This window comes from Elephantulus edwardii, unplaced genomic scaffold (genome assembly GCF_000299155.1).
Source record: "Elephantulus edwardii isolate Elephantulus edwardi_28Jun2011 unplaced genomic scaffold, EleEdw1.0 scaffold00109, whole genome shotgun sequence".
NCBI classification, from domain to species: Eukaryota; Metazoa; Chordata; class Mammalia; order Macroscelidea; family Macroscelididae; genus Elephantulus; species Elephantulus edwardii.
Window position 1 is genome coordinate 8,926,064 of NW_006399859.1, and position 12,146 is coordinate 8,938,209.

Sequence of the window (12,146 nt, forward strand, 5' to 3'; positions counted from 1 at the left end):
GTGATTCTGAATGCCTTTTTTTTCTCTCTCTGTTTACAGTAAGGGTACACAGTAATTCTTGACCTTGGAGAATTTTCATACATGTTTTGGGACTTTTATTTCTTTTATTCTGTATACGTTAGACCTGTGCACCTTCTGAAATAGTGCCATTTTATTATGACTCAGAATTGTTTGCAATAAAGAATATGACCATTAGAAAAGTTCCCCACCCCTTTTAACTTTTCAGTCTGTGTGTTTTCCCTCCCCTTTCTGTCATTCCTTCTCTATTCTGTTGTGTACCACACATTGAAAACATTCCTGCCAACAATTAAAGTAACTTTCTCCAGATAAACCACATGAAAACCATTTTTTCTAAAATAAAACATTAAAAAGTCTTTAAACTGAAACTATCCTCTAAAATTTTCTTAAAATTAGACAGTTCTCTTAAAATTAAAGAATAATTTCATTTAAATAGTATTCTTTAAAAATAGTGAAGAGTATCTGCCTTGAGCATTGTGCTCTTTAACAATATGTCTGTGTGATCAAATTGATCACAGCAACTCAAAAATTATTTCAGGAACTTAGGAGGCAGTAGATTCTGTTAATGGAAGAGAATAACTGAAAAAAGGGGGTGAATATGGTTACACAACTCAAAGAATATAACCAATCACTGAATTGTACATGAAAGTAATTGTTTTTTTCCTTCTTTTTTATTAGTTTGCTTACAAAGTTTATATACATTGTTTCACTCTATTCTTCATTCATATTGTGTTTCAGAAAACAATTGTTGAATGATGTCTGCTCAGCTGTATATTCTCAAGAACATTAAAAGAAAATATAAAATGAAAACAAAGAAGGGGAAAATATCTCTTGTCATCCTTATCTCAGTAATAGACATTAACATGCACATGATTTTAAACACAAACACTTATCACTGATCACTGAAAAAAAGTTAAATAATCTGCATGTAAGAGAAAATGAGTCCCCCTGAGTGTCACTCTGTTTGCATATTAGCACTTAGCCAGGTCTCTGCCAAGTTGCTCTCTGACTGACTGCTGCAGATGCTCTTTCTCAAGTATTCCGAGTCATATCTTTAGTGCAAGTCTTTGGGGACAAACAATAGCACCTGTTCCTCACAAGATAGCAGGCCAGTTAGCCCATTCATGTATCTTTAATGAAGCTTTGGGGCAGATGGCAAAAATGGCATCATCAACAACTTAGCACAGAGAAAACAAAGGAGCTAAGTGTTGGTACAACAATGCTGCTTTACGAATAGGAAGAGACAGAACCTACGTGTTTCACATGCATCTGCTGCTGTCTTGATTCTCAGAAAGACAGAGGAACACTAACAATTAAAATTTCTGGGCATGTCGCCTATAAAATAGAGACTGTATCCCCCACCCTTTCCAAAAGGGAAAAGCTTTGGTCAGGGATTGTGGAAGTTTAGAATAAATAGACAGTTGTGCTTCAGAGAGAGGAGCCCTTTTGGCAAAGTGGTTAAAGTACTTGGCTGCAAACCAAAATGATGGTGGTTCAAAGCCGCCAGCTGCTCCATGGGGGAAAGATGCGTGCACTGTGGTGGAATCTACTTGATGATAATGAGTTTGGGTGCTCGGGATCATACAGTTCACTTTTTCATGGTTCGCTGAACTCCACTCATGATCGAGTTCCTTATGTCTTACTAGTCTTTCGGGTTACAGATCTAGCCAGTTGCTGCTAACTCTCAAAGCAAGAGAAACAGTGCTGTTTTATTGCTAAAAAGATATTCTTGGCCACATGAGGTTTTACTGTTTGAACTAAGAAGATCAGTTTTTCCTCTTTACTATAATGCAATTAGAATCCCTGAATTCTTGCTAAAAGAAAAACTACACTTAAACGAAAAAGGATACTATTTAAAGTTTTAATAACATCTTGGAAAAGACATGTGGAGACTGATCACTCTTAGATGAAGTGAAGGAAATTTCATTATTTCTTCATTCTTTACTAAAATATTTTTGGGAGTTGCTGTTTCCAATGTAGCTGCCCTTTTGGCATTTCAACAAATAGAAAAACAGGATGATGGGAAGTAAGAAAAAAGGCAGGGTTACATTCTTCAGAGCTAGGTAGAACATTTCTTTATCTTCAAATATCTTTATCTTCAAAATTGTTCATATGCTCTAAGTGCTTCCATGCAATGCAGTGAATTAGTTCACAACTTCTACAGGAAGGAAATATTTGGGTGCTTATTAAATTTTTGTGTGGCTATTAAGCCCTAATTCCTTGTCTTATACTGCCTCACCCGTGAGTTCTGTTTCTGTCCTAGCATAACTCAGTAATCTTCTAGTAATCACAATAAATTATAAGCTATAAATGACATATTGTGATGGGAAAGTCTACTGTTAAGGACCTCTAAAGTACTGAAGAGCAATGGTGTCTCCCTGTAAACTAAGGTGCATCTGATACAGGCCATGGTCTTTGCAATCACTTGTTATGTGTCAGAGAGTTGGACAATGACTAAGGAGAACAGGAGAATTGATGCCTTTGAACTTTGGTGTTGGAGAAGAATATTGAGGGTACTGTGGACTACTAAGAAAACAGTCAGATTCATCCTGGTTAGGGTTGAACCGGGCTGCTGCTCCTTGGAAGATTCTTACATACTTCATCTGACATACTTTGGTCATGTTGTAAAGAGGGACCAGTCATTGGAGAGGGACATCATGCTTGGGAGGGTGGAGGGCAGGTACAGGAGGGGAAGGCCCTCTATGAAGTGGATTGATTCAGGGACTGGGATAATTGGGATGGGTGTGTCAGAGACAGCGCGAGACAGAGAAGAGTTTAGGGCTGTTGTACATAGGGTTGCTATGAGTCGCAAGTGACTCGACGGCACATAACAACAACAATAGTGAGAGAGGAGATTGTTCCTTTAATTTGTATTTTCTGCTTATATCACCTTGGATCACACCAGCACACTTTCTATAAAGGAAGGTAGTTAGACCCATTCCTGTACATGTGACTTAGTGATAAGAAATTATGTTGTTGCCAATCCAAAGACATGTGGTTGGAATTCACAAGCTACTCCATAGGGGAAGGATGTACAGTCTCCTCCTATGTAATTTACTGCCTCTGAAAACCTAGTGGAAGATCAGCTATGAGTTGATTCTCACACCATGGAGATACAGTGACAACAATATTTAAAAAACAATGCTTCTAACATGTTGTCACATAGGGGACATCTGAAGAAGACTGGTGGATTTTACCAAGTCCTGGGTGACCAATGTGAAGGGAAAATATGCCTTCACTCTAGTATTCTATTTAATTATTAGCACTTTAGAGTCCATGTTAGGTCTTCAAATGGATCCATGTGTGTTTACCCCTCTTCTCTTTTGTGTTCTTCTGGGTAACTAAACTCACATTGAAATGAATCAATCTCAATACCCTGGTTTGGTGGCATACTACCATTTTGTTCAGGGACCAGCAACACCACCTTTGCTTGGGAACATGTTAGAAATAAACACTTGCTGACCCACTTCAGATTTAGTGATTTAAAAATGGATAGACTGATTTAAAATTTGAAAGCCACCATGGTAGATTAGGATGTTTTGATGGAGGAGTTGTAAGACTCTGTGCTGCCACATCAAAGGCAAGTGATTCGAATCTACCAGCTGCTCTGCAGGAGAAAGATAGGCAGTGTCCTCTCATGTGATTTATTGATCCTGAAAACCCTCTGGGTCTGTTCCAACTTGATAGTATCCAAGAACAACCGGTGAGACCTTACACAATAAATCAGGTTCTTTTTTTTCCAATTCCAAACAGCTATTTCTGTGCTGTTGACTACAATTTTGACAGTGTGTTTGCACTTTGAAGACTTCCTTCTTTTTCTATTAATCTACCTCCCTTTTACCTTCTTGTCTTTGCTTTTGTGTAAAATGCTGATTGTTTGGTATCACATAATTCATTGCTTAGTGCAGCAAATTACTCATGAGTGGGGTTGTTTGTTTCAGAAGCAAAGCAAACTGTTATTTGACTGAAAGGAGACCTTTGCATGCATAGGAAGCAATTGAAAATGGCTTGAGTCAGAATCAGTCTCTGGAGTAGAATCTTTGCTATTTAACACTTTAAAGAGGTAATTTACAGCACATTTCCCTAGTGCAACACATCTTTTGATTTCTTAACTACAACTTCCATGGATGTTGGTTGTAGATCCAGTAAAATAAGTTCTTGACAACTTCAATCTTTTCTCTAGTCATCATAAAGTTCCTTATTGGCCCAATTGTGAGGAATTTTATTTATGTCACAGCTTAGTTCACACTGAAGGCTGTGATATTTATTCTTTGTCAGTGTTTCCGGTCATCTTTACAATCAACAAACAAGCTTTTGTCATTTACATATGACAGGTAGTGAATAAGTTTTACTCCAGTGCCATGTTTCTACTTCTTAGAGTTTCTTTTCTTGAATTATTTGCTTAAGATGCACATTTAATAAGTATGGTTAAAGTGTAAAACTGGTGCACATCTTTTCTGATTTTAAATGATACAACATCCCTTTGCTATATGGTCTACATACAATTTCCACAGGAACACAAAAGAAAAAACAACAACTCTCATTGCTATCAAGTGGGAACCAACTCTATAAATCACTCCCAGGGGTAAATCACACAGGGATACTGCCCATCATTCTCCTGTGGAGCTGCTGGTGGATTTGAAACACCAGAAAGGTGTTGCCTTTGGATTGGAGACTCTGCTCTCTGCTGATGAGACTCCATATTCTTCACAATGTTATACATCATTTATTACGATCAATATGTTTGCATAGTCAATAAACTCAGGTAGATATCTCTGGATATGTCTGCTTTTAACTAAGATCCATTTGACATCAGTAATAATATTGCTGGTTCCACATCCTGTTCTGAATCCAGCTTGAGTTTTTTTACTGCTACAACCATTTTTAAATTATCTTCAGCAAAAAATTTACTTTCATATATTATTAATTATATAATCTGATAATTTCTATATTCTGTTGCATCATTTTTCTGAAATTAGCACATTTATCACAAATTTGGGTTTGTTCTAGTTGGTAGTTCAGGTAGCACATAGGTTCTCAAAAGTATTTGTTGAATGCATAAATGATTGCATTATACAAACATTCTAATAATAACCTAATATTCTAATTTCTAAAAATGACATTTAATAATGACATTCTAATGTTAACATTTCTAAGTGATAAAGTTGGAAATATTCTAACAGGTCACTGTCTAATCAAGTTTTCGTAGTATAACCTCTTTTATAGCATTTTTGACAGAAGGCCTTTAGTTGACTTGAAAATGTAAAGAAAGGATACTCACTACTCATCTTTAATCAGTTATTGTTACATCACTCACTGTCAGAAAATTCTTGTTTGAGTTAAACTTCCCAAAATTCCTTTTTACTGAGACTAGTTCTGCCTTCTGTAACCACTTAAAACTTAATTTGATCCTCTTCCCACACGTCACATTTCTTAAAATATTTGAGTACAACCCACAAAGCTTCTCTCCTATGCTGAATATCCCTTATTTTTCGTAGACATTTTAGATAATAATAAAACTCAACTAGCATTTGTTTATCATTTTGGTTGCATGAACTACCAATAGAACAAACAGATATGTCTTGTAGAAGATACAACCAAAGTACTTCTCAGAGGCAAGGATGGCAGAGCTTTGTCTCACGTACTTTGGGCATGATGTTAGGAAAGGCTAGTCCTTGGAAAGGACATCATGCTAGGAAAGATGGAAAGTCAGAAAAAGAGAGGAAAACCCTCACTGAGATGGACTAATACAGTGATTTTTGGCAATGGACTCAAGTGTGCTGAATGATAATGATGGTGCATGATAGGTCAGGGTCCATATCTGTTGTTCATAGGATTGCTATAAGTCATGCATGACTCAATGACATCTAACAACAGCAATTTGTTAATGCCAGGAACTGATAAATAAAATGATCCCTTGATACTTCACCTTCCTGTCCACTGTAGAGTATGAAGCATCTGCATTAAATTCTCTACACATTCTAGGACCACATTTCTTCTATAGGAAAATTAAATTATCTCCTCTGATTCACACTTACACTGAAGAACTGTTGGTCCTGTATTACCTAGCATAGAATATTAACCTCATCTTTGACATCTCAAGTTTGCACCAGATCATAACAAACTGGAATTGTATAACAAAGCTTTTCTTCAAGGTCAAAGGCAAGACCTGGGCACTAGGGGATCAGCTCCAATTTAAGCAGACTAACTTTGTACTCTAATGTACAAAACTAGGGCTTACCTCAGCTAAAATGGAAGAAATAGCTGCCCAAAGCTAGTTTCTTTCACGCCCCACTGGCAAGGTAGTAATTGCACAAAGACCTTTTTATTATAAGTTGATTTTCGTGAGAAATGAATTCAGAAAAATACTGTAAAGTGTTTATTTTTTTACTTGCCCTTTATTAACCCACATCTTAGGGCTTTCCCTAGAGGAAAGCTGTTGGTAAATGAAACTTCTTAGACTCACACAGAAGTATTTTTGCACTATGTCCCGGGCTGTGAAGAGAAGAGGGACAGAACAAGGCATGTTGGTACTATTTAAACAGGGTCATAAGCCAGACAGAAGGTGGAGTTTTGTCTTAAGATTTAGGAATTTAAAAGGGGAAGAGGTTTGAGGTCAGTAGAATTACTAGTAAAGGTTTGTATCTTAAAAGATTGTAAGGTAGTTGTTTGGGAGAAAAGTGCTGCAATAAATGAATGGAAATCCAAAATCTCTGTAAATGTTTATTAAACTGAATTAAAAAAAGGTAAAAATAAAGATTATAAGGTATCTTTTTATGCCAGTAAATAGGCCACAGACCCTATATCAATTTTGAGATAATTCTTTTTGTGCACACTAGCTTTAATCTTTAAATAGGAAAAAAAAATCTTACAGTCTAAACTATAAAACCATGCTCTAAAATCCAGGATAAAGCCTCCCTGTGATGCTATCCTGGAACCAGAGTAGAACGCATTGAGTGAAGAAGGGAGGTAGGAAATTAAAATGTGATTTTCACGGGCATGATTCTGTCATAGCTCTTATTTTCTTTATATGGAATACAAATACTGATATAGAGAGAAGATTTCCTATTTTGCATTTTTGTGCTCTTTGATACATTTATTGAGGTCAAATGAAATTTGATATAGTAGGATTTACTATGAAATGCTCTCTGAATACAACTCCATAATTACTGAGCTACATGGTAGTGCATAAAGCTGTAAAACTGCTTAGCCAGACAGGCAATTTATATGTTGCATCGAGGTGTGTATGGCAAAGAATATTAGTTTAATTGGGAACCAAGATGTAGTTGCCTTAAATCTGAAGAGCTCTAGGTTTAACATAATGTAGTGAGGCTTTGAAATAGAATACCTGAACTGGGGGGAGACAGCTTTTGGAATATATAACAATTAGATATTATTTTCTAACCAAGGTTGCTAAAGAATGTTTTCAAAATAAAGCACAGAATGCAAAGCAGGTGAAAGGGCAAAACCTTCCAACATTTTGTTGTATAAGCAAAAATGGAAGGGGAAGGGAGGGAGAGGGGGTAAAATGCACAACAATGAATGAGTGAAAAACCTAACTTTTCTGTATACTTTTATTAAAATCACAATTAGAATATATTATTTAAAAAGAAAAATGTGAACTTATTCTCTAGTTCTTTCTTTGAAGACTGAAACAAACACAAGAGAAAAGAAAACGACTAATTACAATTTGGTGGAAAGAGGGATGAGAAATTCACATCCTTGCTGTGCTAACAGAATCTTAGAACAAGAGTTTGGTGACATTCTCCTGAATTCCCTTAGAGTAGATGTGGAATGGGGTTAGAGGTGAGCGGTTGTGTGGGACCTGCACACTACCTGAGGTGAAAAACAAATACTTCTTGGCATATATTTGCTCTCTGACTGATCATAGGCTCTCTTCTGTTTAGCAGGTTCAGGGTCACATGCCTCCGCTCATGATCCCAATTTTTCCACATGACCAGCGGACCCTGGCAGCAGCTGCTGCTGCCCAACAGGGATTCCTCTTCCCCCCAGGAATAACATACAAACCAGGTAAGTAAAGAGGGGCTTAACATTCTTTGGTAAATGCTAAGATCCACATGTTTTGCTTAGTAGTCACAACAACATAGGAGCATACAAAGGAATTATGAATTAAAACATCATGCAAGCTTATTTTAAAGTAAAATTGGAAAGAGGGCCAGAGTGAAAACGAATTGGTTGCTACAAACCTTTCTTTTCCTTCTGTACTTGTGCATACTCTGGGTTCTCCTAAAAACTACTACTTTTCCTGGGTACTGCCAGGTCAGTTCTCTCTCATACCTCTACCTTGGATAATTGTATTTTCTTGAAGATCCTTTTTTTTTAAAATCTTTTCTTCTCTGAAAGAGTGATCTTGTACAATATAAAATGTTATTATTTGTTGCCTGGTTTACCACAGAAACAAAAGTGGAAAAACAAAAGCAAAAATGGAGCTGATTTAATTAGCTTAACACTATAAGTAAAATTCTTTCTAATTTTAGTTTATATAATGAAGCATTCAGTAATATTTTCTTATTCATCTTTAAACCTCAGAAACAGGTCACATAACCTTGCAATGAATATGTTTTGAAATGATTTAGCAAATGTTACGATTTTTCTTTATTCCTCAGACTTTACTGGACTCCTGGGGAATTCAATTAGGGACATAATGGTTTGAAGCTTCTTTCAGAGCTTCCTTGTAAACAGGATTTTAAATGTTTGAAGATACGTTGCCAAAGGAATCCAATATAAGAAGATAGTCAAGTAAATAAAAGTCAACCTTAATTTCATTTGTGTATTCTTTGTAAGTGACCTCAGCTCAGAAGTAGTGACCTTGTTCTACTCATTAATAATTTCTGTGTCAAGTCCTTTTAACGTATTAACCTGAGTATATTAACTACCAAATCATAGTAGAGCAGTTTCTTTGGGTATAAGGTTTAAAAACTGAACAAAGGCATTTTTATATGCTTAAATAAGTAATAAAGTATAAATCTACTCAAATTCTGTCAAGCAAGCTTAGCAAGTAGCATGAAAACAAACCTATTTGGTTTAGAATTTATTAAATTGCTTGCTGGCATTAATTATTATTTGTATTCAGTGAAAACTCCCTTCCTTGTAAGAAGTTTAAGACAAATCTCAAATAATTTAAAGCCTAAAAACGTTAAGAGATTGACTAATTTAAGGGTCGATGATGAAAATGGCTTTTGGGGTAAGAGAAAATGTGGTTGTTTTTATGGACCATCATCTTGAGTGTAACTCATGGCAAAACTATAAACAACAGATCTGAACCCTGCACTATCTTGTGCCATCTCACCATCTCCATTATTCTTGAACTCATTGTTACTCATTGCCACTATTTTAATCCCTGTTGTTGAGGGTCTTACTCTTCTATGCTGACCCTCTACCTTTCTGAGCATAATGTCCTTCTCCAAGGACTGGTCCCTTCTAACAACATGTCTATAGTATGTGAGCTGAAGCCTTGCCATCCTTGTTTCCAAGGAGCACCTGGTCCAAGACAGACTTGTTTGTTCTCTTGTCCATTGAGTATGCTTCTCTAGCATCACAACTCAAAGGCATAGATTCTTTCTGCCATCCTTAGTCATTGTTCAACTTTCAAATGTATAGCAAGTAATGAAAATGTCTATGACATGGAAATTCGCTAGAATAGTAGTTTAGTGGGCAGATTTATCCTGAGGCATGAAGGAATGGGAAAGATTTAATGGGGACTTGAAGTGATGGTATATTAGTCAACAAAGATAAGTAGGGGATTGTGTGAAATACAGTGTATCGGAAGGGTTCAGTGAAGCACAGTGTGGATAGAAGATGATAAGGACATAATGTACATACATAAAATATAAAGTAAATGAAATATTTATTAAAAAAGGAGGAGAAGGGGCAGAAACTAAAAGAAAAAACCTCATGGCTTGGAGATGGCTCACCTTAGTCTTTAAGTTAACATCATTGCTCTCCAGAACTTTGGAGAGGTCCCTGATGCACACTTTTCTTTTGATCTTGAGTGCTTATGCTAACAGGGATGATTGTGGATTGAAGTAAGTTGAAATCATTAACAGTTTCAATAATTTTTCCATCTATCATGATGTTGCTGTTGGTCCAGTGGTGAAGGTTTTTGTTTTCTTGATGTTAAGATCTAATCCATAGACTGTGTAGTCTTTGATCTACTGCAGCAAGCCCTTTAAATCCTCCTCGCTCTCATCAAGAAAGGTTCTGTCATCTGCATAATGAGTCTTCCTTAAATCCTGATGCAACATTCTTCTTCACAAAATTCAGCCTCTTGAATGATTTGTTCAGCACACAATTTAAATAGGAATGGGAAAAAGACATAGACCTGATGTGCATTCCCTTGCTTTGTTCTGACACTGCCTCTTGGTCGAAGTTTAGGGCTCATATGAGCACAATTAAGTTTCCTGGAATTTCTATTCTCTCAATATTAGCCAGAATTTGTTGTGATCCACACAACCAAATGCCTTTGCATAGTCAATAAAAGATAGATAGGCCTGTTTTGGTATTCTCTGCTTTCAGCCAGGATCCACCCGACATCAGGAGTGAACTCCCTGGTGCCATGGTCTTATTAAAATTGGAAGACTCTGGTCTGGAAAACAATGCATTAACAATTTTGTAAATAAACTAGTATAATAATAATAATAATGGTTATTATTATTATTATTCAGCTTAAATTTTTTACTGTTTTCTGTTGGTGTACTGTTAGAGACATTTTTTAATAATCTTTAACAAGATTTTTCTTGCATATGATACTAATTTTATTCTATAACTTCCACATTCTCTTGGATCACCATTTTTGAAAATGGAAACAAATTGCATCTTTTCTGGTCAGTTAGCCAATTAGCAGCCTTCTAGGTCTCTTGACAGAAGCTGGTGAGCATGTTCAGGGCTGCATGTTTGTTGGAATCTGTCAAATTATATACTTCATCAATTCCTGGACCCTTGTTTCTTGCCAATGCTTTCAATGCAGCTTGGATTCCTTTCTTTATCATCATTGTTTCTTTAATGTGCTAATGAGCAAGGATATTAGTTTAAAGAATATGGCCCTCCTGACCCAACCCATGGTATTTTCAGTTGGTTCTTATGCATCTGAAAGGAAAATGAATACGGAAGACAAAAGGAGAATCAATGCCTTTGGATTTTAGTGTTGGTAGAAAGTATTGACTATCCTAATGACGGCCAAAAAACAGTCAAATCTGTCTTGGAGGAAGAACAATGAGGGTGCTCCTTAGAGGCAAGGATGGTAAATGGCATCTCATCCACATTGGGTCTACACTCAGGATGGGAAAAGTCCATGGAAAAAGACATCATGTGCAAGTTTACTAACATACATTTCACTAATCAATAGTGCTATGATTTTTTAAAAACTCTTTTGTTTCAATTAGAATTTACTGTGCACTATTTATTTGTCACCTTACATTGTTTCACTCGTTAGTCACTGTTGAGTAGAGTCTAATTTATGATGTCCCCAAATGGGCAAAGTGAAACTACTCCACTGGGTTTTGGGGACGCTAGTGAATATCAGTGTAGCATTGTGATTTCTGGGTTTTCAGTGGCTATTTTTAAAGTCTATCTCTGGATCTTTCTTCCAAAGCCATTCTGGGTGGCTGTGAACCTAGAACCACCATTAGCTACTAAGTATGTTAATGGGGTGTGTGTGGGTGTGTGTGTGTGTGTGTGTGTGTACGTCTGTATATATGTATACCAAAGGGAATGCTGGTGATCTAGTGAGATTAGAGTTGCACTGCCAACTCAAAAGACAGTTGATTCATATCCCACAACTACTCCATAGGAAAGATAGGCAGTCTTGTCTTATGACATTTAAAGCCTCTCAAAACCCACTGCAAAGCCAGCTATGACTTGGTTCTGACTCGACGGCAGTATGTTTGGGTTTTTTAAAATATACAAATCTAAACCCACTGCTGTCAAGTAGATTCCACCTCATTTGAACCCTCCATTGAGTATCCAAGGAGTAAATCTTAACAAGAGCAGGCTGCCTGAACCTTCTCCCTTGCAGTGGTTAGTATACTGACTTTCTAGCCAGCAGCCTAGCAAGTATAATATACTGGATATGTGTGTGCATATAGAACTTATTTGTAATCCAGTAGACT

At 36.5% G+C, this 12,146-nt stretch overlaps 1 protein-coding gene across 3 annotated transcripts in view; it reads left to right on the forward strand.

Annotated features, from left to right (window-relative positions):
* The window catches only part of SOX6 (SRY (sex determining region Y)-box 6), a 704,108-nt gene that overhangs the window by 531,480 nt on the left and 160,482 nt on the right, over positions 1-12,146 (forward strand). For all 3 annotated transcript variants that reach the window (XM_006892046.1, XM_006892045.1, XM_006892047.1), the window contains one exon: positions 7,929-8,049. In XM_006892046.1, the coding sequence (XP_006892108.1) occupies positions 7,929-8,049 (121 nt within the window). The remainder of the gene's footprint in view (positions 1-7,928; positions 8,050-12,146) is intronic.